At 37.6% G+C, this 27,708-nt stretch overlaps 1 protein-coding gene across 2 annotated transcripts in view; it reads left to right on the forward strand.

The window, feature by feature from the left end:
• col24a1 (collagen type XXIV alpha 1) overlaps nucleotides 1-27,708 on the forward strand; it is a 120,932-nt gene that overhangs the window by 82,084 nt on the left and 11,140 nt on the right. For both annotated transcript variants that reach the window (XM_086089053.1, XM_086089054.1), the window contains exons 31-52: nucleotides 1,203-1,247; nucleotides 3,903-3,956; nucleotides 4,521-4,574; nucleotides 4,657-4,710; nucleotides 4,927-4,980; nucleotides 7,017-7,070; nucleotides 7,269-7,376; nucleotides 8,073-8,126; nucleotides 8,206-8,313; nucleotides 10,418-10,471; nucleotides 10,944-10,997; nucleotides 11,117-11,173; nucleotides 13,116-13,169; nucleotides 14,467-14,520; nucleotides 14,824-14,877; nucleotides 17,660-17,713; nucleotides 20,268-20,375; nucleotides 21,810-21,917; nucleotides 22,041-22,148; nucleotides 25,790-25,843; nucleotides 25,969-26,031; nucleotides 27,653-27,706. In XM_086089053.1, coding sequence (XP_085945179.1) covers nucleotides 1,203-1,247; nucleotides 3,903-3,956; nucleotides 4,521-4,574; nucleotides 4,657-4,710; nucleotides 4,927-4,980; nucleotides 7,017-7,070; nucleotides 7,269-7,376; nucleotides 8,073-8,126; nucleotides 8,206-8,313; nucleotides 10,418-10,471; nucleotides 10,944-10,997; nucleotides 11,117-11,173; nucleotides 13,116-13,169; nucleotides 14,467-14,520; nucleotides 14,824-14,877; nucleotides 17,660-17,713; nucleotides 20,268-20,375; nucleotides 21,810-21,917; nucleotides 22,041-22,148; nucleotides 25,790-25,843; nucleotides 25,969-26,031; nucleotides 27,653-27,706 — 1,461 coding nt within the window. The remainder of the gene's footprint in view (nucleotides 1-1,202; nucleotides 1,248-3,902; nucleotides 3,957-4,520; nucleotides 4,575-4,656; nucleotides 4,711-4,926; nucleotides 4,981-7,016; nucleotides 7,071-7,268; nucleotides 7,377-8,072; nucleotides 8,127-8,205; nucleotides 8,314-10,417; nucleotides 10,472-10,943; nucleotides 10,998-11,116; nucleotides 11,174-13,115; nucleotides 13,170-14,466; nucleotides 14,521-14,823; nucleotides 14,878-17,659; nucleotides 17,714-20,267; nucleotides 20,376-21,809; nucleotides 21,918-22,040; nucleotides 22,149-25,789; nucleotides 25,844-25,968; nucleotides 26,032-27,652; nucleotides 27,707-27,708) is intronic.

The raw sequence follows: 27,708 nt of genomic DNA on the forward strand, positions 1-27,708 counted from the left end.
AAAATCTGTATCTGTCCTGCAGGCCTTAAGTTAGACACCTGTGATCTAAAGCCAAGACTAATGATTGTCATAAAAGAAGAAGAAGAAAAGCATCATTGTGCATCATGGTTAACAAGCATGTGTCCTTTGAAGATGCATATTCACATCCGGCAAATGTTACTAGATTGTTCCAAATGTTTGCCCAGCTCAGTATTATAGGCCTATGTAAAAGCCAAGTGAGACTTCAATCGTTTTTGTTGCCTGTTAACTTAACTCTGTTATTCACGACATGTTATTGTACTGTACATCCAAATGCAACTAAGAATTATAGCAACTACGGGTGTTAGAAAAAATCTATTCGGCAATATATCGCGATATTACAGCGCGCAATTCTCGAATCGATTCGATATGCGGCCGAATCGATTTTTTATGGGAATATTCAACAAAACATCTTTCTTAGGGTTAGGATTCACACATTAAAGCATTGAAGAATGTTATATTAATGGAACATTAAGCCTTAATATTTTATTTCAGTGCTGTTCAAACATGAAACAGACTGCAACCTGTTTATTAAATGCAGTGGCTCAGTTATAAGCCTGAATTTCAGATAAATAAATACATTTTCACACAAATTTTACAGTGTACATGTACAAGTTTACTGATTAGTATTTTCTAAATTTATACAACAACAAAAATCGCAATAATCAATTGATAGATTCTCATCGGGATGAATCGAATCGAATCGTGACCTATGAATCGTGATATGAATCGAATCGCCAGGTACTAGGCAATTCACACCCCTAATAGCAACTAATAACGGTCTATAGTCATGCAAGGGGTGTTTAGTATCATCAGCAGAGCCACTATTATGAAAATGCAATTAAAAATTCAAATAAAATGGGATTTTCTTGTATGTAGCCTACCCACAATGATTACTCACTCATAAGATGACCTATTCAACCAGTTCAGGGTATACCCCGCCTACTGCCCGAAGCCAGCTGGTATAGGCTCCAGTGCCCCGCGCGACCCTTGTGAGGACAAGCGGTTAAGAAAATCGATGGATGGCAGATGACCTATTCTTTGAAACAATTCAAATAAATGGCTGATTTATATATTTAGTCAAGGATCATGATTTGTGTGAATTGGTGCAACTTGCAACTACACTTTCAACATTTCTTTACAATATGCCAGATCTCATCAAATACTTGTTTCTCTTTCTGTAGGGCAAAATTGGCGTTCCAGGAGACAGAGGCCTCCCTGGGAAGCCTGTGAGAAACATTTATTTTATTCAGTATTTGCTGAGTTGTACTAAAATGTGTGTGAGCGCGCTCGCATGTGTGTGTTTTTTTGATTGCATTTTAAAGACGAAATGTGTCCATAGAGATCCGGACGTTGACGTCACGCGTCCCAAAATGGGCGTTAGTGCAGCCATTTTGGCAGCATAGAAAACACGTCTGCCACTTTGAGTAAATGGTCAATGCCACTCTTTAACAATGATTGACAGTTGTTGTGGACCAGCTGCCACAACGAGAAAAGGCAAAAAAAAAAGGATTGAGTAGTCTCCAAAAATCAAATCAATGCATAGCTAATGGAGGATTCGATTGTGCTGCTACGGTTTAATAGATATTACACAGTTGAATGCGTCTGTTTTATATAGCGCTTTTCTATCTAATCAGATACTCAAAGACGCTTCACAATGGTTGCATTATTTGTGCGCTCACACATTCACACTGTGGTGGCTGACGGAAGCGTAGCTGCCAGTGTGCGCCTACGGCCCCGCCGACCACCAGCAAAAATTCACACCTTCCATACACCAGTGTGAGTAGCACTGGAGGCAATGTGTGTGAAGTGCCTTGGCCAAGGACACAATGACACATGATTTGGGGAGAGCAAGGATCGAACAGCCGACCTTCTGGTTACTGAACGACCGTCTCTACACCCTGAGCCACGGCCGCCATAACTGACCAACACCAAAAAGAAGACATTTTACGGCATAAATGACGGCGGCCGTGGCCCAAGTAAAAGCTTCTAAGTTGCTAACGTACCTAAATAACACTGCTAACTTTGTTGGCATTTTGACTACACATAAAGGGGAAATAAATCGTAAATCATACAAACTTTGTGTGATCGATTTAAAAGCACTCACTGGTGTAAGAGGGGGAATTCCACTAGCAACGTCGATGAGTTGAAAAAAAAACCCTCCTGACACTTCATCGGCAATCTAACCTGTCCACCTCAAGCATGTATTTCATGTCCTTTTCATCAAAGTGACTGTCAATGCTCTTGGGCGGAAAGTTGACGGATAAACGCTAGTTTTAGCCCTCCACGCCATTGTTGTCCATTAATGCTGTACTTTCCTGCCACGGGAGGGCGTGTTCAGAGAAATACGTCACGTGACGTCTGGATCTCTACTGACTTATGATCTATTCTACATAGTCAGAAGGACACGATGATTCTGTCCATTGTTTCTGTATTTTACCTTGTTTCAAAGGCAATTCAATGCATATAGCAATTAGTTAAGGTGATCTACTCTTCTTGTAATGTCATGAATTGGATAAATGCAGGACAGATCATCTCTCTGGAAGCTTAATGGGAAAGTCAACCCAAGAATTTTCTTTACAATAATATGTTGTATATGTCCCCACTAGTCTAAATACGACATGCTGATTAATATTCTGTTTGTAGAATATGAGTAAAGCATCAAAATCCACCCATTTTCATCCATCACAGGGGGCAGACATTTTGCCACTTGCTGTCGACAGAAAATGGCATCACGCCTCACCTGTTTTCTGAAGCTGAGCCGTGATTGGTTGTTACCTGAGCCCTGATCAACTGTAATGTAATTTTCAGTCAACAGCAAGTGGCAAAATGGCCGCCCCTTATGATGGATAAATACCAGAGGATTCTATTGTTTTATTTATATTCCACAAATACAATATTAATCATAATACTGTACTAGTGCGGCTGCATACAAAATATTAGAAAGAAAAATTTGGGGTTGACTTCCCCTCTAATCATGTGTACCTAATCAGGAATTATCAATAAGTCTACCTTTAAACCGTGAAAATCCTCAGTAAATGTAATCATTAGACCTACTTCAAATTGTGTAGCTGTGCTTTTGCATGGCTGTGCAAAATGGGTTTGAAATGTGTTTACCATTGCAAACTACGATAAGATGATTAATTATGAGATTATGTCATTTAAGAGCATCATTATCTCTATGAATGTAAGTATTTGGTAGTTTTAACTTATTCAGGTTTAAAGCGGCTGAATGCAGAAAATTGAATTTTGAATTGCTACTGTCACCTGTGGCCGAAAAAGGAAACTGCACACTCCCTTCTGCACGTAGACAATGTGCAGACAGAGGGCGGAAATTTCGAACCCGAATCCAGGCTAAAAAACTATTGGCCAGAGGCTTGCAGGAGTAGGCTACCCATTGTGAACAGCTAAAGTGTTAATCTACTAATTAGAGGATGTTTTAGTCATAAATGGTCAAATAAAAAGGCTATTGTAAAGATATTTTTGGGCATTGTTACATAGAGCATGTAATGAATGAGTTTGTATACAGCATATAAAAACTGTTCATGTTTTTAATTTCAACATTTAAAAAGAGAAAGAAGCAAACATTGATCATGCTTTTTTATGACAACAAAATGTTCAAATGTCATATCCATGAATATGAAAACGGTAAATACTGATATGGACCAACAGTTCCATTGTCCCTGGCTCGACAGCACCATCTAGTGATTGAAAAACATCCTGTTTTATCTGGATGCCTGACATTTTCCCTGTTCTGTTTATTTTTTGCATTAATAACATTTTCAAATGCATCTATGCAGGCCTTGGTTGAAACTGCTTTTACATTGACTTTATGATGAATGGTGTGGTTTCGTTAGCTTGATTGATGCTGTGTGTGTCTCCAGGGTAAAGCGGGTATTCCAGGAAGTACAGGGGAGAGGGGACCCCACGGTGAGGCTGTAAGTACAGTATGCCTTCTTTATATTACCACTAATTGTGAAAGGCATCTGGAAACTATAATAACGCTTTGTGTTGCTGTGCAACAGTAGTCGCCGCTTGCGCATGTTGTTTCCTGTGGCTTATTAGCAGCGTTGGAACTGCTTGAGTGGAAAACAACAGCCTTTTTTTTGTTTGTTTGTCTTTGTTTTATACTTTGCATTTCTCCCACCTCCAAACCTCATACCTTAGGCCTCCCCTCTTGGAACTGTGCTTAAGTCTTTTAATATTCCTGGAAGTCAGCCGAGCCCTCGGGGAAATCAAGAATGTCAAACAATCAAATATTTGTTAGGGTGTGAGGTTTCCATAGCGCAAGAGGAGGTATTAGTTATGAGTCTCATCTTGCTTCTGTCGATGTTATCAGGTTCCTCTTTTGCACAGATGTGATCGTGACTGTGTTTGTTTGGCCGTTGCCTGTTAAACTTGTGTATTATGTCTGTTCAGCTGATGTATTCCAGGTTTACGTAAAAAGTAAATCAATGACGCTCCTCAATTCAAGATATTTTATCATGTTTATTCTCTTGTAGGGAGCCAGAGGACCTCCTGGAGAGGCAGGACCTGATGGAGAACCAGGACCTGATGTAGTTTTCTTAGAATATTCTTCCATTGATTCATTATTTGTTGACTTTGATTTTTAATGCCTGTGCTTCTCGGTTCCCTCAGGGTGGGTCTGGTGTAGAGGGAGAACAAGGTGCTGTGGGAGACCAAGGCTTAAAGGTCTGTATAACTTCACAATGTTATTACAAGGACCTCTGCAGCATAGAAAATATTTTGATTTTCATCCTGTAGCACCTTCCAGCAATCTGGAAAAACGTTTTCTTGCAATTTGTACCTACACTAATTTAGTTGTAGCCTTATTGAGTCTAACACAATGTTCAGTGTAGATAGACAAGCCTGCCTGCACACACTTAAGTTTGTGTTCCTTCTCCATAGGGTGATGTTGGGCCTCCGGGAGATGAGGGAGAGCAGGGACAAGAGGGAATTAGAGTGAGTAACTTTTGACTATTGACTATTTGGTGTACTAATAACCTTCCACTTCTTTATGTTGAATCTAATCGGGGTTGTATATTCATTCCATGGTTGGTTCTGCCTAAAACTTTGCTACATGACCTTTAAACGTATTTCTTTTGTTTATACATGCTTTTGAATGCTGTACTTTAAATCATGTGAAGCACATCGTTTGTGAAATGTGCTATATAAAATAAAGTTACCTCGCCTTGTCTTGCCTAATCTTAATGAACTATTTTTGATGGTAGTGTTTTCCAAATAATTAAACATTCTTATAAATTGTTCACAAATCATACACACAGTTTATATGTTTATAAATGGACAGTCATAGATACCTAGAATTACAGCGATTACTTTTGTATATGGCCAAAACCTTGTACCTCAGAAATCTTCACTTTTCGGTAGACCTCCAAAACAGCATTTGCATTGCATCATCAAAGAGAGCAAGCCCTTTTCAACGTTTTAGATTGGTCAAAAAATCATAAAAATGACACCCACACGTGTGGAATGACCAAAAATATAGATTTTTAAAATAGACAGTGTGTATTATTTATTCCCATCTAGTAGTGAACTAATAGAATGCAGCGATTTTTAAACATACGCACTACGGTGCCTCAGAGGGACTGCCCAGTGAGTGGGAGTGGCGAGCAAGAACTTACTAGAGAAGCTAACAAGAGCGGCTAGCACAAGCTAGCTGGCGCTCCAGCTAACAAAGCAGCTAGCAGGATAATCTAGCAAAAGCTAGAGAGAGCAAAGCAAAGGGAGACAAGTATCCTAAGCGGCAGAGGCTAACTACATTTACGAAGTTTTTGTCCTTCAGGTATCCGTAGCAGAAAGGCGCGACCTATGCAATATAATTAGCGATTACTAGACCTACGATTATATAAAAAAATGTATGTTGATGTGATAGAACATATTTTTGGGGGGATTTTTTGAATTAATAGTGTTCTTTTAAATGAATGAATTATTAGTTCACCACGAGAAGACACTAAATAATACACATTGTTCTTTATCAATCTGAATTTGTCCATTTATTATGAATAACGATGGTTGGCCTCCCAATCATGTCCGGCCAGGTCTCACTGTCTTTTCCTATGTGAGCATTGAAGTCCCCCAACAGAATGAGGGGGTCCCCAGAATGAGCACTCTCCAGAACATGGTGGCCAACAAGTCAGAGGCTAAGAGCCACAATTTTTTACTGTCTACTGCAAAGATTCACATCATACATATGGGGACATATGTACTGCCCTGTCCCGTCCCCCCACTCCGTAGCTCTCATTTGAATGTTTTGACCAAGTCCCCTTCAATGATTTTGTGAACAACTGTGTCTACTGTACTGCCCGACTTCAGCAATATATGACATAAAACAGTAGGTGGCAGCAATGTACATTACAAACTTTTTGGCACCTGCCACAAAAATCATGACGGTTTGCCGGCATATGCTTACTTTCACATTATTGTTGAAACACTTGTCACACTGAATTTCAATGTTAAATGTATTGCAGCTTGTATAAAGTTGAAATCCTTCAGCAAATGTTCACAGCCACAGCTTCCATCAGTAATATGTCAGTCATGCTAATATGGCTAATTCCCGAATGCTAGCTTGCTCTGAATATACTATTCTGACTAGTGTTTCTTCCATTTATTTTTTTCCGATCAAATGTATTCCTTCCTTGTTTCCTTTCTTTCCTTCTAACCTACAAGCTTGATCTTCTTTATTTTACTCACATTTTTAAATCTGCATTTATACAATCTGTCAAGAAATAAACAGGTAATACAAAGCATGAAGAATTGAAAATTGAAACTTTATTGTTAGAACATTGTTTTTTCGTGCCACTAATGTGTCTGCTATATGTAGCTAATATATTATTTCTAAAAATTGGTGGAGGTCTGGTGGGTACGTTGCGGTTGTTTTACAACCATGCATTTCAAGTTTGAGTTGGAATTTGCAGTGGTAGCCTATACAGTAGAACTGTATCTGAAATGTCCAACATGTAAAACTTGTGTCTTTGTAGGGCCTCCCTGGTCTGCCTGGTGAAGATGGTCCTCAAGGAAATGATGGACCCAAGGTAAATATATATATATATTCTCGATTGTGTTGTGTATTACATAATTTTTTTTACAACTATCTATATCTATATGTTTTTTAATCATATCATTAAACTGCATATTATTGCCACAATGCATTGAGTAAATTATCTACTTAATGTCAGAACCTGAAAGAGATAAGAAGTCCTCATTGGATTTTGGTCTGGGTTCCATTTCAGGGTGAGCCTGGTGAGTGTGGGGCAGCAGGAGAGCCAGGGGACAAAGGGATGGAAGGAGTCCCTGGACCTGCAGGGCCACCTGGACAACCGGGGAAACAGGGCTTCCGTGTACGTATAGTTAAGTCGGAAAACTGCATACCGAAGCAAATAAATGGGCATGTAATCTAAAATCTTGTATATTTATTGAATTAGTGTATGCAGATTGTTTTTTTATTCATAGACTCATAATAGCTGTATTTTATTAGCTGACAAATTGATGTACTGTATTTGTCAGCCCAAGCCAAGTAATGCCGCTGTACACCAGCAGAGGTCACCCTTCACTACATTTATGCTCATACTAATGGGTAATAAATTGCTGTGGTCCTGATGGATGCCTTGGTAGCACACATGAAGTATATGAAGAATTTTTTAGATCCAGATCACTAAGGAATGTTTGAGATCCAGAGCCAATCAGCAAGGTCACTAGTGTCAGGAAAGATTGTAAGCGTTAGGTCTTACACACTTACCAGTCTTAACATTATGACAATTCACACAATTATATCTATTACCATAGCTGTACCTAAAAATTTGCCTTTGCAAAAGGTAATAAATAATGCTTAGTTTTTATTGACATTATCTTTGGGCCTGATCTCAAAATCAGCAAATTAAAGATTTCAGCTAATATCGGAGGATAAGTTCCCCCCAAAAATCTGTGAACAGAGGAATTCACGAATGCCGAACTGTAAATATATGGAGGTTCACTGCACTTATTAGTGTTGTATTCAATAACCTTGATTTTCTGTCTGATGTTTATGTTTATTACAGGGGCCAGAAGGAAAACCAGGATCCCCAGGAAACAGGGGACGTAGTGGAAAGAAGGTAAGAATTTAGAAAACAAAACAATTTCAATGTCCTTTAGGGTCAAATGTGATGCTAACAAAAGCATGTCTTTACAAAGGGTGAGAGAGGTCCCTCCGGTCTTGTTGGTGAACCTGGAGACCGTGGAGACATTGGCCTACTTGGCGAGGCGGCGCCAAAAGGTGCCAGAGGAACTCGAGGGCCTTCTGTTAGTTCCCACTTCTCTTTTCCTTACATGATTTTGAGTCATCAGATAGTCTTTACAGCCTGTTTAGAAAAGTGAATGACTGAGTGTACGATTGTGGGAATGCTGTACAGCACTTATGTTGTTTCTAACCTATTATTTCAGGCATTTTTTATTCTCCACACTTTTTTTTTTTGCCGTGCATTAACTCCCACATAATACATCCGATTTACACTGTTCAAATTTCAACTTGCTTCAAAAATTCACGCCTTCCTGGGAATATATATCGTCTGATTCCACATTACTTACAGTTTTCGCACAATTTATTGTTAAATATAAACTTTTCCCCATTCATTTTAAATGGGACAGACATTGAAATGTTTCTATGTAAAACTTTCCACGCCCACTTCCATACATACAACTTATCATCATTGCAGGTGTCTGTTACTGCTCAGTGGCACAGTTGGTAAAGTGCACTCTCCAGTATCCAGGAGGTCATGGGTTCAAATTCCACCTCCGACTGTACAAACACACTGTTTATAAAATTGCAGATGTTGACATTTTTGGACCTGGTCAAATTCAAAACGGCGCAAATAATGTATAAAGCAAGAAATTACCAGTTGCCAAAATGTAAAAATATCATGGGGATGTTCAGAGACAGAGAGGGTGGGTATAATCTAAGGAAGGGATTTGAATTTTAAGAAGCAAAAGGTTCGAACAACAATGAGAAGTATGTGCATATCAAGGTGTGGTGTGGTGCAATTTGGAGATTAATATCAAACAAAGTAGAAATATAAATGTGTTTAAAAAGAAGGTATTGATAGATAAGTACATAGAAGAGGAAATATGTTGGACAGGACTGAGATGTGGGTATAAACAAAGCTGAGAATAATTATATACAAACCTTTTTATTTATACGAGTAATTATGTCTTTTGTAGTATGTTTGTGTAAGTATATAATTGGAATGTTATCTTCATGTTTTTTTCACGTGTGCTTATAACAGTTGGGGTTGTACTTGTATAGGTTATAAGTTGTAAAAGGGTAAGAGTTAAAAAAAAGTTTATACTTCTTTCTACTATTTTTCCGAACATGTGTAAGTGCTTTGTGTTGTTTTTTATTTTATTTAATTTACATTTTTATTATTTTTTATATACATGTTCGAAATAAATTCATTCATTCATTAAAATATACATTGCAAATATATCCATGGCTATGGCTGGAAGGTTCTGGGTTAAATTCCTGCTTGAGGCTGTTCTTTTTTTGTTTTATCATTCACACTACAATTAATAATTTGCAATTTTCACATACATGCATTCAAATCTTATCATTCAGCTATTAGCATTCAGCGTTCAGCATTCCCACTCAATTTTCTGCAGAAACTGCACTTTGTCTAGTTCCTTATGTGAACTGTGCACTCACATGTATGGACCGACCAATAGTATAATGTAGATTTGTTTAAAAAGAATCATAAATGTAGCAAATTGTGACATAGGAGTTTTCTGCCCAACAGCAGCGACTTGGTGTAGACATTATTCGCCATGTCCCCTATTAATAAAATTATACAAGCTCATCATCCTAATATTATTAGCTTAGAGGATCATTAGACTATTACATCCATTTTGGCAAGAGGTCCAGGCTATAATGTATTGTATGTGTATAAATTGATAAAATACACCATGGGAATTAGAATTATTATCTTTATTTTTGTTGCACATTGTACACCAAAAACACTCATGAGGACTTAGTAATTAAAATGTATCAATATATACCAAATTAACGTAATTTAAACACGTAAAGCCTTTTCAGTAAATTGTCTCCCGGCTGCCGGTATTGAGTAGTATAAATACTCAACATTTGTTTAAAAGGATTGAGAGAGTAAGAAAATAAGAGGAAATTCCAAGTGGAAAGAATCCATTCTTGAGAATCCATTTCTTGACAAAAACAGTTTTCTTGTCCAAACCCATCTTGAACATGTTGTGATAGGTGTGGAGAAAAGATTTATCTGCCCATCGTAAAACCGCATTATGTGTGCATCGTTGAAGCCAGGGTTATATTTAGCTAAACCGCAGTACAAAAAGACCAGTAGCTCTGAACCCAGTTTATTTTTGTGTTTTTTTGTTTTTTAAGGGTCGGCCTGGCATCATGGGTATGGAAGGGCAACCGGGATTGGCAGGATACACAGTGAGTTGCTCTCCTTGTGGTTTTATAAGAAGATATTTGCACAATGTGCAAAATCACACTCATAGCTTACATAAATCTCACATCTCCACAGAATTGTGGATACTGATGATTTAAAAAGGTGTGAAGCTGAGTAAAACCTAGTCTGGTGGCTTTCTCACCATTCTTGTAACTGTTGACTGATCATTATGACCTCAAGCGAACATAAATACAAAAGAGAAAATTAATCTCCACATGCTGATTCTTTCACTACCAACATTTTTATTTTAATAATTATAATTTACGTATTTGTTTGTAGGACTCAGATTATTTATATTTCGCCTTGACTGCTGTGTAATGATTGTGATCCAAACTCCACTCAAAGAGAATTTAAAAATTTAGGAACTGAATGTTGGGAAGCATGTGTTTGTTTGTTTTTTGGTTAGTTTTTAACAAGTATGATGCATATTCTTATCAATTGTCTGTGTCTGTTTAGGGTCATCCTGGAAAGCAAGGGCACATTGGACCCCCAGGGCCTAAAGGTGAAAAGGTAACAACGACTGAACATCTTTCATTTGTCTAATTTTAAGTTGTGGACAGATGTAGTCACTTCTCTATCAGACACGAGTCTGCAGTTAAAGGTTTAAGTGTGCGTTTGTTCTATTTCAGGGTTATCCAGGCGAGGACAATAAGACCCCAGGACCATCAGGGCCCTTAGGTGAACCAGTAGGTCTTGCTTTGCTTTCAAAATAATTTCTGATCTCTTAACCACCACATTCCATTTAAATATGGACAGTACATTTATACTAGTGCATCAAAGATTCAAAATAAACCATTGCAACCCTTTAATTACAAAAAAACATTTATGGTAATCAAAGTGAGGCTTTCTGCCTTGAAATAAATACATTTTACGTTGTCGGACACAAATGTAAATTAATTCATCAATAAAGGATTAGACCGAACAGCTCTAGTCTACCAAGACACCATTGCCTGTAAAAAGAGCTCACGGTGAGATTGCACCAATCTGATCAGACCAGGTGTGTCTAAACTACCCTCCAAAGGCCACATTTCCAAAATTCCAAAGATGCAAGAGCCACTTTGGTGACATTTTTCACCACTTATTAAAAACCAGTGTAGGTGAAGATACAGCTGTGCTTGAAAGCACAACTGTAAATGTACAAAAGCTAAACATCGCTTAATGACACAAAAATGGTATGAATCGTCACCAAAATTACCATGCACATATCTATTCATGTCAACTTCTGCCTCTGAAAATAACAATACAATTGCCACAGTATTTGGGATTTTATGGGCATTAAGACTTTTTCTCACCACACCCTGTGCTCATATGTCATCAATTTACATACCCCAAGGGTATGTAAACTCTCAAGCACAACTGTGTACTAGGCAATTATATATTGTTTATATTGTTTAAGTATATGCAGAATATATTCCTTAAAGGTCCCATGCCATCAAAATATAAATCTTCGCGCTGTTATATGCATAGGTTGTATGCAGTAGCTGATACGAAATGCAAGGTTTGTAAACTAAGATGTAAGATTCGACATGCGCTAAAAATACAATTCAAGGTTTTAAGTGAACAAGATACAGTTGCCCACCACCAAGCCTTACAAATACATTACAGTAAGTAAACATGTATATATTGTTTTTTACAACAATGCTTAATTACGGTATATTTCAAATTTTTTATCTACCTTGGGATGAATGTTTTCAATTCATTTAAATGAATGGGAGATAAGTGAGCCCATGTGCAGCCTATACAAGCTCAACGTTCAGGGCATCCATATATCAAATCGCTCAATGTGCAGGTGTTTGTTACCAACACTTGGGGAAGTCTGCTTCATAATGACCCCACATGACTGCTACAATATTCCAAGATATTGCCAATCAAAGGTGTTTTCCACATTCAAATAAAGGAGAATACCAATTTATGTACGGTATATATCAGAGATTGGTGATAAATCCAGCCATCCTATATTCCAGACGTTTAAGACCCTCTAGAATATTGAAAATGGGCATCCTGAGCATTTCAAATCCAAATTATCTTGCAAACCCAATAAAAAGATGTTACAGATTAATAGGAAAAAAAAGAGAAAAAGTTTGGCTTGGGACCTTTAAAAAACTGCTACATCACAGCTTTCTGTTGAAGATTTTCATTCAGAAACAAAAAAAAAAGAACAACCTACCACTGTATAATAAGATGACAATCTCTTTACTTGATCAATACCATTACCAGTACCACCAGTATCATTAGTGTGATGTCTTAGAAATGGGACCATGACATGGAGCAGAAAGTGGAGTATACTACTTTCATCCATGGAAGCACAATAAATAGAAATATTGTTTTACTTTTTCTTCTTTTTTTTTTGTATCTTTGCATACCTAGAAAGGTGTATATAAAACAAACTGATAAGGGAATCAACCTGTAAAAAGCAGTCAAATATAATTTGTAGTGCAAACCGCAGGCCACTAAAAAACAGGCAGTAATTGCAAATGGCCTTTGGGTTGTGATTTGGACACCAATGATTTATGCATTATCATAGATCACTTAATTGTCTAAATATTTATATGGTCCCCTATTATTTTAAACATTATTAGTTCCTTAAACATTCTGAGACTTATTTTGAGTACATTTGTTTTTAAACAGGGTGCACCAGGAGAGAGGGGAGATCGTGGAGAACCAGGAGATGAGGGATATCAGGTAGGAGGGGAAAAAACTGCATTGACATATCCAGTAAATGTGTAAGATAAAACTTGAAAACGTGATCATGGAAGACCTCACATTTGATAACCAAATTCCCAGAGATCCAGAGTGGCAAAATCATGTACAGGAAACTTTGCATTTAAATACAGCTGCAAAATTAGATTCTTGTAAGGTCAGGTGGGTCGATCCAGTCTTTTCAGAACTGTCTGAAGAAAGTGAAAGATTGACTGAAATTTAATTTCCTGAACCTAAACAAGAATAAAACTGATGTAATTGTGTTTGGGGAACCTGACCATGCCATCGATCTTGCCTTTCCACACAGTTCTTGTGTAAAGAATCTTGCGTGGTGTCATGATTGACATTTCTTTAAAAAAAAAAATTAATCAGCAAATCAGTGCAGTTGTAAAAGCAAGCTTCTTTCAACTGTGACTGATCAGCAAGGTGAAATCCAACTTGCCCCTTGACAACTTGGAAAGATTCATTCATGCATTTATTACAGTATGTCTAGATTATTGCAATTCCTTGTATTATGGGATGGATTATTTACCTATTGGTCACTTACAGCTGGTTCAGAATGCAGCTGATCACCCTCTAAAAGGGAGAAGGCATTTTGACCACATTACTCCGACCCTGCAGTTACTTCATTGACTCCCGGTGTCGTGCAGAATTCAATTTAAAATTGTATTGGTTATGTTTAAATCTCTGAATGGTCTGGCTCCTGCATATTTCTCTGAATTGTTATACCCCACTTAGAGCCCTGTGGTCATGTGACCAATTAATGTTAACTTGTCCCGAGCAAGGATAAAAACTAGAGGTGACAGGGTGTTTGCGGTCGTTGGACCTAAACGTTTGATTGAGCTCCCCCTGAACATTCGCGCCGTTTCATCTATTGAGTGTTTTAAGTACTTTTAAAAAGCACATTTATTTTTGCTGGCATTTAACACAAGCTGACCTGGACACTTGTATTTTATTGCTATTTCTATTTATCTTCTTCTTTCTATTTTTTCCTCTTTATTGTATTTTATTTTAGTGTTATTTTTAATTTCTAGTTTCTAATAGTGTGCACTGTATTTGAAATGTATGAACTAAGCTGCACATCTCCTAACGTTGACCTATACACTATATACTAAGCCTATTAGTTTTAAGTCATGAAGTGACTCAACCGTTCAATAGGGCGGTAGGTATAGTATTTACCTCCAAGTAACATATTATGGTAAATGTTGAGTGAATGACATTTCGAACATAAGCAAACAATAAGCACAAATCAATGAATAATAATTATATTATGTTTCAGGGACACATTGGTGCCACTGGACCTCGTGGGACTATAGGACCACCAGGCCTACCCGTAAGTCAGTAAACCTCTGCAAGACTACTCTAGGTACAGCAAAGTACTAAATTGTTAATTTTGTTACATGCACAGTATTTGCAAGGTTTTTTGTTTGTTTTGTTTTTTAACTTTACATCAACAATTAAAAAAAAAATTCTTAGCAAGTTACCATATTATTCTGAATTACAGCCGTAAGGGGTATTTATTTACTATTCTAGACTCAGTTATACAGTGTTATGTATCTCTATTTATTTGATGCAAATGTTAACATGCTCTGTGTATGTAAATAAAGTACCCAATTATTTGTATGCCTTGGTTCAGGGATCACCAGGTATGCCAGGGAAGCCAGGTCAGAAAGGAGAGATGGGCGCTGTGGTGAGTTTGTTGAGATCCTTTGCATATAGAAGAGAATGGAGTAAAACAGAAATGTTACATAAAGCCACACATAAAAGGGAGTTTACATAAAAAATATATATTTCCACAGTTTGACTTAAAATAGACTCAATAAAAGTAAATACAACTTAATATTTAGTTTACTGTAAATCATTTTGGGGGTGCTAGATATGGTATAAATCTGGAGATTGGCTTTCGTTTCCTTTGATCAACTCCTTTTGTTGTCTTGACAATGTTTTAGGCCATTAGATTGCTGCAAGAAGAATATTATAAAAAGCTTATTTGGATCTTTCTGAGTTAATTTTTCTGTTGACATCATGTAATACTCCAAGAGAAGCCATGCAAGTACAAGGCATGACATTACCGCCACGTTTTCACAAATTAACTTGTATATTTTGGAATCTTGACCATATCCATTTCTTCTCCAAAGATCAGTTCATCACACCTCTACGTCGTATGGCTGCAGCCTTCACAGGCAAAACCCAAATCAGAAACTGAGTGTAAACTAGGGCCTCCATATCAATGTGTGTATTGTAAAGAGGCCTGCAACGATCAATTTATTGATTTATTAAGTTATTTTGTAGTACACACCTAGTGTAAAACATTCAGTGTCATTTAATGTTTCAATAATCACTGTACTTGTTCAAGCCAAACTTGCTACGGTATCAGTTGTGTATTTAATCTATGCGTAAGTACCGGGTTATCTCTGGTCTCATATTCATCTTGTGACGTCAAAACAAATTGGTTTCAGTTTAAAGGAGAAATAAAGGAATTGGCCTCTGTCACCAGGGCTTTTGGAAGTGGTTGTATGTTACAAACAGAGGTGGGTAGAGTAGCCAAAAATTGTACTCAAGTAAGAGTAGTGTTACTTCAAAATGATATTACTTAAGTAAAAGTAAAAAATTGTCATTAAAAAAAATCCCTTAAGTACAAGTAAAAAAGTATTCGCTGAAAAGAATACTCAAGTGATGAGTAACTGCTTGAACATAATGTTTCTTCTTCACACATTTACTCAAGTAAAAGTAAAAAGTATTGTGTGGTAAAACTACTCTTAGAAGTACTTTCCCCCTCCCAAAAAAGTTACTCAAGTAAATGTAATGGAGCAAATGTAACTTGTCGTTACTACACACCTCTGATGAGGAACGGTTTTAAACCTGATGTTGTGGATTAAGACCAATTTTGCAGCCTGGACAGGACACACCACTTGTCTAAATACCCAAATGTATTTTTCCTATGTCACCAGACACTCGTCCATGTCGATTTCTTTTCTTTGATGCTTATTCTTTGTGCTTCATGGTTTTGATCAGTTTTGTAGGGTTTTATTAAAACGGAAAAGGAGAGTCTACCCTCTTAATATGAGACACCTGGAAATGGGTCTTAGCTGCAGAATTTGGAGTAAAAAGATAGACAATTAGAAAAGTACCGGTCGTGCCAATTTCCATGGACATCCTGAATTCAAGGCTCTCCTTTTTGTAGTGATATGTATCTGGGTATTGTATCTTTTTTCCCATTTGCTGATCTGTTCTATGAACATGTTTTTGTCTTAAATCATCTGATTATATAACTTAATTTCCTCCTTGAAATAATGAACATCCTTCAACTAGTTCCATAATGTATTGTTCATGTTTAAAGTATCGGTAACCCAAAATAGCTGCAATTTGGAACTTTTTTTTTGCCAAAAATATCTTTACAGTAGCCTTTTTATTTGACAATTTATGACTGAAATGTCTTCTAATTAGTAGATTAACACTTTAGCTGTTCACAATGGGTACTCCTGCAAGTCGCTGGCTAATAGTTTTCAGACAGGATTCGGGTTCGAATTTCCCGCGCCCTGTCTGCGGATGCGACGTCACTTGCTCGTCGTGTATGTGAAGAAGGGTATATGCAGTTTTGTTCTTCCTCAACAGTTGGTAGTAGCGATTAAAATTTTGAATATTCGTTACAATCAGTAGCTTTAAACAGACATCCATCCATCCATCCATTTTCTTAACCGCTTGTCCTCACAAGGGGCGCTGGGGGCGCCGGAGCCTATCCCAGCTGGCTTCGGGCAGTAGGTGGGGTACACCCTGAACTGGTTGCCAGCCAATCGCAGGGCCGCTTTAAACAGACAAACAAACAAAAACAACCCAAAAAAGCCTAATTTTCAAACCAATCATATAGTTCAAATACTTTAGGAACGCATGGTTTCAGTCTAAGTTTTGAATTTGAATGTATTTATTTGAAAGGGACAATGCACATTAATCAACATTTTACAAGGTAAATGTGCCCAAGTTAGCTCAAGCTCAAGTCAAGCTCATTTTCATTTGCAGTCCCTTGGCAGAGGTAAAAAGTTGAGTTGTGTCAAACAGAAATAAATGAAGAGATTGAACAGTCTACCAGAAAACATGAACATCTTGTAGGTCGTGCTCTATGTCTGTTTCACATAAATGGGTATTTTGTAATTATATTTTAAATGAATATTTACTCCGTTATATATAAAAATAATAACAGCAATGTAAAATACGAATATTGCCGGATGCTATTTATCTTTAGAAGTGCTACTTGCATTTTTTTTTTAATGTGGAAAAGTCAATGTTGCTGATGCCAATGAAGCCAGGACAATGTCATGTATTTGGGCTCTCCATAAGGCTGACATAAAACACGATCTTGAGGTCTTGAACATTTCCGTTGCTCAATGTGGTGTACGTGAGATACAGTACATAATCACGTGTTTTACTTGATGTCTGTGTATTGTTTTATTCACTGCATGTTTGTGTTTGTTCAGGGTTCAGCAGGGAAGAAAGGAGCAAGCGGCTTGAATGGAGCTACTGGAGTTGAAGTGAGTATCACATCTCTTAATTTGGTCCACGGACAAATCACAGAAAGATTAGAATGAAGAGCACTTTCACTTTGGTAACCATGAGATTTTAGTTCACTGGCTGCCCCTATAGACAATATGCTTACAAAACCACGAGTTGGCAAACAATAGCTTTTTCACATAAAGTAGCAACTCTATTCATACATTCTGTGTATTGTGTAACATCACCACATCTTTTGGGTAGAAAAAAAAGTACGTACACTGTAGTGCATCGTTTCACCTTTTCTACAATGAGCAAGGTTGTTGTTGATTTGTGTTCACTTCATGAAGAAAAAAAACATAAATATCTACAACCGCTTCTGTCAAGAGTTTACTTCTTGCCGTACAGTTGTGCTCATAAATTTACATACCCTGGCAGAATTTGGAATAGGGAAACCATTTTTCAAAAAACAAACATGAGTGATCAGGCAAACACATTTATTTGATCTTGAATGGGATTTAACTTGAACTTTAAGCTGTGTGCACATAACAATTTTGATGTTATTCTCAAATGAGCACCAGAGATTGTTGTGGTGCTCATTTTTTCCTGACCCAATGACCTCATGGATGAACTTAAAGACATACAGCTCATCTGGGAAAAATAGGGCCACAAACCACCTTCCTCAGTCTCTGTGAATGTGATGGCCACTATAGAACCTTCCCTTTTTTTCTGGTATTGCCTTTAAGAAGTTGACTTGGCCTTATGTTTAATGTCATTATCATGTTGGAAAGACCTATTGCATGTGTTCTGTGTGCAGCTTCCAGGCTGATGAATGCTAATCGTACTCCATTATTTTCTGATAACAGTTGTGACGATATTCCCTGTGCCGTTGTAGCTCACACGCAACCAAAGCATCAGAGAGCCACCTCCACGTTTCCCAGTAGGGATGGCGAACTTTTTGTCATGGTTGTGACCTAGTGTTAATTTCGTCAACGAAAACTAAACAAAAATATTTTCATCAACTTCACTTGACTGGACCTAAACCCTCATTACACATGGGACAGACAGGAGGTGGATGTGAAAGGTTAAAAAAAATTTTTTATAGAAAAAAAATTATAGTTATAGCATAACAATCTTACGACTATAACGTTCTAACAATTATGTTAATCCAACCACTAACTAATGCTGGCTAATTTACTAGCTCGCAGCATACAGCCATAGTAGCCACTTGTTGATATACTGTAATTGTGTGTGAAGTCGTTTTTCATCAAAAAGATGAGAGAACATTTTACGTGAAATTGTTTTAGATCTGACATGTTCAACGTTATCTGCTGACAATAAAAAATACTGGGGAAAAATGATTGTCCTGACTAAAACGTTGACAGTTTTTGTTGACTAAAACTGGACAAATAAAATTGGGTGAGGTTGACTAACTATAATAAAAACTAACAAGTATGATTGAAACTAGACTTAAAACTGAGACTAAATTAAAAAATGTCCAGAGAAAATTAACACTTAGCGCTGTTATGACCATAAAGTTCAATTTTGGTGTAATCACTCCAAGTAATTTTGTTCCAGAAGTTTTGAGGCATGTCTAGGTACTTGCTGTTGTATTGTAAGTGGGCTGATTTGTGGTGTTGAAGCTGTAATTACTTAACTGTGCTGTGCATTTATTGTGCATCTTGAAAGAACCACACCACTTTTTTTTCGTAAAGAAGTCTGTCTTTCAACTGAAGTTGCTTTTAGGCTTCTCTACACATCCCAAACAATCTTCATGGCAGTTATGGATGAAATCTTTGTTGGGCTAACTTACTCTAGCTTGATATTAACAGAACCACACATTTCCCTGTTCTTTAAAATAATTTAAACACTACTTATCGATTTTTACAGATTTCTTAAGTTCAACTATATTGTCTCACAGGACCTTAGATTGTTCTTTTGCTTTCCTCGTGGCTCAGTAGTACCTTGAGAAGTTATTACAGCCCTGGATGAAATGTGCAGGGGTCTTTCAAGAGCAGAGAAACTCAATCTATATACACAAACACTAATTACAATCAAACAGTCAAACAATTCACTGGTATGGAAATGTATCATTTTCAATAGCCATTAAAAACTGTCCTGTCAATAACATTATCAGGCCAAATTGGGCATTGGCCATTTGGGTGATTTCACATTTTACACATGATCAATCATATTTTCCCAAAAATTGCCAATATTTCACAAATTCTGCAAGGGTATGCAAGCTCACTGTAGGACAACAACTGTAAGTCCGCTGTGAATATAGAATAGAATAGAATAGATATCCTGAAAATGTATGAATGTCTGAACTCAAGAAATCCCCATCAAACTTCATTTTTTGAGTATGGACACCAGCAAATCGGGAGACCATGTAATACAAGAGTACAGCGGGAAAAAACAGCTTTTAAAGTGTGAATTTGGGTGATGGGGGGGGGGGGCTTCCTCTCTTCGCGCTCAATAGTACGGAAATTATGGTAACATATATCAGATCTAATTTAAATGACAGAAAACAGAACATTTCCGGACAGCGAGTGGGACCATTTTGTCATTCTGATGTTGTTATTGATATTTTTGCAGGGGCCCTTTGGTGTACCTGGACCCAAAGGCATGAAGGGTTATCCCGGACCTGACGGTCCTTCAGGACTCACTGGTTTACCAGGATTACCTGGAAATCAAGGAAGACAGGTACTTATGAACATTGTATACTGTAGATGATAATGTTTATTATTGTAGCATTGGAGCAACGTCATTGGAGATGACAGCTACAATTCTTCATAGAAATTCTCTTTAGTTCATTTAAGGATTCCTTCTTTTCATGATATAATATCACAATTGATCTGCTCGGGGGGATTGTTTCAGTACTGCTTGATCTATAACGCAGACGTGGTCACCATTTTAGTTTACAGGTGAGTACGGAAGAAGAGTAGGGCCAGTGAAGAAAAAAAAAACGTTTGGCAGGATTCTCACTTTATTTTCAGAATTCTGACTTTAATCTCAGAATCCTGACTTTAAAGTGAGAATTCTCACTTTAAAGTGCAACAATTCTGAATTATCACTTTAAAGTGAGAATAAAGTGAGAATCCTGCCAAACTTTTATTTCTGTCTTCACTTGCCTTAATCCTCTTCTATAGGTACGGTGAGTTTCAAGGTCAAGAAAAAAAAAACTTTGTTTCTCAGTCAACGTTCCTTGGCCTCTCCTTGTAATCCTTATTAATTCATACCAAACTGAACCAATCAGATTTCAGATTCAATAAACAGAGCCATGTATAAGGTGTCTGATAAAATAAAACGTTTTAAAAATAATCATCTTTTTCTGGGGATCTGAAAAAAAGAAAAAAAAGGTCAAAATCAAGTTTATGGAAACTTTTAGTTTTTGATTTTTCTAATGTGTGAAATTGTGCAAGTTGCATACCTACCTACAGGGACATGGAAAATATAGCCGTTACTATGTTTGGCAGTTCCACAGTGCTTTTATTTGGACATGTCCTAAGCATGCATTCCTGTGAGGACCTTGGTCAAGTTTTTATTTAATCCCATTCTCTAATTAAGGCTAGAGACACTGTCTGTTTCTTATGCAAGAGCTTTTCGGAGCCTGCACTTTTGGGGTTCACCTTTCAAAATTCCAAGCAAGTTAATTCGGGCTTATCCACTTTCATCATGTTGATCGAAGAACAGAAGCCATATGCGAAGCGACGAACCACTCAATGTGTTATTCTAATATCACTCGCTTCATTCTGCCTCACCACACTGCTGATGGAGCAAGAAACCGCTTTGGTCTGCAGCGTGAGAAAGCGGCTTTGTGACAAGCAGTCCATTTTACAGTTCAATTTGGGAGCCCATTGTCAAGAAATATGACTAGGAGGAGAGGCTAGCAGACATCAAAACTCTGGTTTAAAGCCATGCACATACTGTATGGAGAAAATGTGTTTGACTAGCATGCTTAATGTTGATTAAATCAAATCAAAGATTGCCTTCTTAGCATACAGCTATATAACAAAGTTGTTTTTTCTTCAACGCTTACATTCTGTGGTCATTCTATTCTGATTAGTCGGCATTTATTATTTAGGACCTCGGCTAGTTTGCTAATTAAATGTTTCACCTGCAATGGGCTGTTTTCAGGGCCAACGAGGCTTGGTGGGACCATTTGGTCCTGCTGGACGTCCAGGTCCTCGGGGGAGCGTTGGACTCCCAGGACCACCTGGAGAACTCGGACCACTGGGTCCAAAGGTGAAAAATAACAACATAAATAGTTTGTATTTCACCTACTATATTCTGATTATTTATAACGTGTTTTTAGAAAAAAATGTGCCCTACATTTTGCTGGCATTACCAATTCTTCTGTCGGTCCAGGGGGAGATTGGCCTGCCAGGTGATCAGGGATTGTCAGGTCTCAGGGGGATGGAGGGAACCACAGGTGACCAGGGAATGAAGGGTGAGACAGGACCCAAAGGACAACCAGTGAGTACTTTGACACTTAAGTTGGTTGGTCTTAAAGTGGGAGTCAACCCCAAACTTTTCTTAACTATGATATGTTTAAGCAGCAAAATCCACCTGTTATTTTCATCTCAGAGGGCGGCCATTTTGCCCCTTGTCAACCGAAAATGACATTACAGTTGTTCTGGGCTCAGGTAAGAACCAATCACGGCTCAGCTGTTTTCTTAAACTGAGCCATGATTGGTTGTTCCCTGAGCCCTGAGCAACTGTGATGTCATTTTCAGTCAACAGCAAGTGGCAAAATGGCAGCCCCCTGAGATGGATAAAAACGAGTGGATTTTGCTGCTTATTACATCACATTACACAAACACAATCTTAATCAGAATGTTATGTTTATACTAGTGGTAAAAATTAGGGGTTGTCTTTAAATACAGTACATTCAATACCTCTTTTTTTTTTTTTATAGAAAATGAAATTCAAGCATTGTATTGATAATGTTAGAATTTAAAGGAACACATAATTTCTTAAAAGCTAACTAACTTTTCTGTGAAATTGTTCATTTCAACTCATACCTGGAAAAAAAAATCGCAAATTACTTTGAGCGATTGTGATTTTAAATTGGGACGTAACACGTGCTGTAAATAAAGCATAAAAACACATGGCGTCGAATGACTACAAAGACACTCATGAGAAATTATTGCATCCCACGGCGGACAGAATTACGCCCTCTAGCAACAAATCACTTCTTTAAAACCAGTACAGCCACTGGGGAGTGGCCTGTGATTTGAGTCAGCAAAAAGTGAAGACGAAACTGTGGCCGAGGATGAGGACACATTCAGCCTCCCTATACATTTAGGTGCGCGAATGAGCGTTTTGTGCTCAGCGTGCTAATCCCTATATTAGATTAGGTTATGCTGTTTGCAGGGCAGGGCACTACACTAACCAGCAGGAACAGTCCTCTTATGGTGTTTTAGAAGTACTGTTGGAGTTAACTGTTTAAAATTATTTAATTAAAAGATAGACTTTTAGTCATTCATAGTATGTGTTTGTATTAGTGTTTGGGGAATTATTAATTTACGTATTTATTCATAGTCTTGCATTGCTCTCCTTTATTAGGATCAAAACTGTCATGTTCAGTCAACCTAGAACATTTAATAAACAGAAGGAGGAAGGAAGGCAAGAGACTTAGATTCTTATTGCTCTCGAGGGAAACGGACAGAGATGTGCACAGTTACAATCTCCTACCGCTGTGAAGCACACTCTGCCCAGTCCTCTCTTTTTATTTATTTTAGGGTGGTCCTTAGTTACACAGTCGTTGCTGCTCTAAAGGTTAAGGGAACACACAGCAGCAACCATCATGGATATGAGTCATTGTGCAGATAATAAGACAAATGTGTCTTTCTTCTGCGCTGAAGGTTTCAACAGTCAAAGTTCAACAGTTCATCCGCAAAGTGTTTTAGCAGCTATCTTGTGATAAGGGCACAGTTCCTGATTTGCAGCTGCAAGAGCATGAGTCATGCGTTGCAATAATATAAGAGTAAATATAGGATAATTTATGTATATTTATTCTAACAAAAACAGTAATAAAAGTAGTCATAGTAATCAAAATAGTTTCATTTATGGTACTCGTAGTAGTAAGATCGAAATGGTTTAATTTATGGTACAGACAGATGTTGGATTTTTTATGGGAAACATAACATCGCTATTTGCTAAATGGCATATGAATAAAACGAAAGGGAAATTATATTGTTATAATTTGATGTGTCAGCTGCGCAGAATGAAATTGAAGATAACTGCCTGAAGCAACGTCAGCACTAGCATTCTGAAGCTGAAAAGCCTAACTTTATCCTTTTCTTGCCGGCCAGATGCTTTGCACTGAAACCTGTTCACCTTAGATTTCTGGTAGTAGCAGGTGGCTCGAAAATGGATGGCACTGCATCCTTTTATAGGGCAGGAAAATCACCGCATCCCACTCTTACTGTAATCGTCGGGGTAAATGAAGTGTGCACTGCACGCACGGGTTTGTTTATATTTTGGATGCACAAACAACGGCCGCCATTGTTTACGCACTGGATACGTTATGGCGATCACGTGACTGCTCAGGGTATTGTATATTATTATTTTGATACTTAATCGGCTTAAAAGATTTTCAGGGAAAAAGATGCCTTGGATATTTGCACTTTTATTCTTTATACACACTGCCTAATCAGATACTAGAAAATGAATTTTCAGTGGTGTATTACTAGAGCATGCAGAAGGCTTTGATGCAGCCTCAGACCTGAAGAGAATGCTTGAAGCAATGGTAGTTATTATAAAAACGGCCAGCAGGTGGGAGCAGAGTGTAAGAAATAAGCCAGGTCCATTTTGCAAAAAGCTCTTTCCCCCACAGTTTTAAACAGATTTGTGAATAACGATGAAACCTAGCTATATTCTAATGCTAATTGTTTCAAAACAGAAACAGATACAAATATACTTTTTTCCTGATGAAAGAAGAGACTCTCTTTTGGTAGGTTCCATATTTTTATAGCGATAGAACACAATATTCTGTGGGCTTTGCAACATCAGTCAAAATCCAGTAAAACAGCCGGGAGCGAAGGGGATTGCTATATAAATGCTAATATGGTCATATAAATAATTATTGAATGGAACGTAAATGTACACTACAAAGTTGATTTATTTAATTTAGCAAATTGAGACAAGCAGATACGTCTGTTTTGAGGCGAGGTGTACGGTAATCATACAGTCAGGTGTTACATCAGGTCAGCATGTTCACCTTTCTTGTTCAATGAGATGACACGCTTAATAAATACGTATGTTTATTTATTTATTTATTTATTTATTTATTACTACATAAACTTATGATAGCCCTTTAAATGTTTTTCTCCCATATACATAGTATTCAAGTGCTCTCTAAATATAGCTTTTGTGGGCTCAAATAATGTGGCAAGAAATGCGTTTGAGATGTTTCTATCCTAAATGGAGTCAAATAATTATCTTGTGAAGATCTCAGATGGAAACATTTCTCTTGGTAAGGCCAAGTTATGTAAGATCCTCACACTCCAGAGACCCAAAAAAAGGTGTTCCACTTTACTTATGTAACTTCTCAAGAAAAACAACATTCAATCCTTTGCTCTCCTCTCCCTTGCCTCGTTTTCTCCATTGATGTTCATGGAACAGAGAGCAGACTTCAGCCCTTGGGTCAGATCCTTTTACACCATTTAGTGAATAGACTTGCTTGGCCAAAGTTGTTGGCTCGAAAACGGATCTGTCTCGAGGATGTGGATGACTGGCTGTATAAACATTGTGGCTGCCACCCTGGCCAACAGACAGGCCTCAGACAGAGCTGGGTGCAGACACTGAACCCCTATATGAGTGTGTATGTGTATGTGCATGTGCGTATGCGCGTGCATGTGTACATGAATGTTGGCCGGGACAACTACTTGATCCAGACATGAACCATTCTGAATGTGCGCTACTTATTTTGTAATACAGAGGGGTTGTTTAAAGGACGGCATACTTATTTTTTTCATTTTTTCTGGGTTGGCGGTGGCCTTGTAAAAAATAAAATAAAATCAGGACATATAATCTGTAATTTCTGCATACAAATGTGTGTGTTCCTTTTTTGAATATGTGAAACACCTCAATAATTAATCTTATTTTGCCAGGGGGAACCAGGTCGTCCAGGGATGCGTGGTTTGCAGGGCTTTCCAGGACCAAAGGTTAGTGTAATCAGAGGAATCTGCTTCGTCATGAAAGTACAAAAGATATGTTAAACTTGTTCAGACGACAAAATTATTATCTCTACAGTGACATATATGAAAGGAAATATTGCCTTTTGCTTTAGGGTCCAAATGGTGACGTGGGATTGAAAGGTCTCCTTGGTCCCAAGGGCCCCGTGGGTTCTCTGGTAAGTTTTGTACAAATAAACTTAGACCAAGATTCAGACATATTCAGTTACAACAAGGGTTGCTGGATGTAGAGTACTGTTCATTAGGGGTGTGCCAAAAACATTGATTCTCATAAGAATTGCGATTCTTATTTAGTACGATTCAGAATCAATTTTAAATGTCCGAAAATTGATTTTATTTAAATCATTTTATACTGTCTCGCCCTTGTTTGTGTGTGCCTTTATTGGGAGCGCTGTTCATGTTGTACACAATTTGGCCACTTAGGGGCAGTGTTGTTCCACATGTTCTGATACTCTGTTATAGTAATGGGACTTATGGCTCTTTGACAGGAGCCGTTAAACCAGGAACAGTTTTCTTAAAAGAGCCGTTCAAAAGACTCTTTTATGCTTTTTAGCATTATTTTGAATCATCAATATTTTACTCATAAAATCAACACTGACGTTAGTAATACATCGCAATTCATGTCATAGTTATTGTATACACTACAGTATACTTTAAGTGTATAGGTGTTAGTTAAAATATTAACCATGGTCTTTTAAAATATTTTTTAAGATTTAATGATGACGTGGGTGGAATTCATTTCATAGTAGGTGGTACGTTGGCATGTTGGGAATTGTTTCAAACATTGCTTCATTTTGACATATGGAATACTCAATAAATGTGTATTCTCTTAGAACATAAGCAAATATAAATATGTACAACATTTTATATACATTGGCCAGCACGTGTGTACACTGCATCAGCGGTGTTTTGAATGCCTTGCTGTCACATCTATCCTGTAGCCACTCACTTCTACTTAGTCGCAAGTTCCTCCTCCTCCTCCTCTACCCCAACCCCGTGTTCTAACTTCTGCAATGGCGCTAAAGCATGCATGTTGTGTCCTCTTCTTTTTTTTTTTCTTGTTTCAGAGATTAACGACCCACTTTACCACTTAATTGTTTGATTGACGCTAATATGGGAAGACTACGCTCCCTCCGAAAGTTAACGGTCGACGCGTGCAGAAGGGGAGGGGGTGGAATAGGCGGTTGAACGGTTCCCATTGTTCACATATAAAAGACTCAATTTGTTTGTGAACGTCGCATCACTACTCTGTTAAGTTGTAGCCATAATTAGAGAGTAGAAGGAAAAAGTCACTATCAAGTTATTCCAATAAAAGTTGTTTTTTTGCAGCGTAGAAAAAACATAGGCCGATGAATAATGTTAACATGTTTCTCTGTATACATTCCTGAAGCGTTTTGTTTGATTAGTCATTCTTTTGAGTGATAAAAGTGCCTCAAGTAGCGCGCTACTTAGCATTGGCGAGTCAGACTGCAGTAGATCATGACGATTCTTTCATATATAAATTGAAGCAGAAATCTTTGTCAATCAAATCATTTTGAATCAAAATTGTTCTGAATCAAAAATCCATTCTGAATCAAATCGCACTCAAAAATCGATTCTGAATCGAATCGAATTGTGAGACAGTCAAAGATTCCCACCCCTACTGTTCATAGAGCTTGTGACACTACATTGAGAAAACCTATGATGTAATCATAATTATTTGAAAAATTCCCTTGCCAATCTCTATAACTTTCATTGCATACAAAGAGATAAGCCACGCTTAACACTAACTTGTTTCAGGGATTCGCTGGACCAGTAGGGCCTGAAGGAAAGATGGGCCCAATGGGAAAACCTGT

This window comes from Leptonotus elevatus, chromosome 11 (assembly GCF_054856555.1).
Source record: "Leptonotus elevatus isolate MCC_2025b chromosome 11, RoL_Lele_1.0, whole genome shotgun sequence".
NCBI lineage: Eukaryota > Metazoa > Chordata > Actinopteri > Syngnathiformes > Syngnathidae > Leptonotus > Leptonotus elevatus.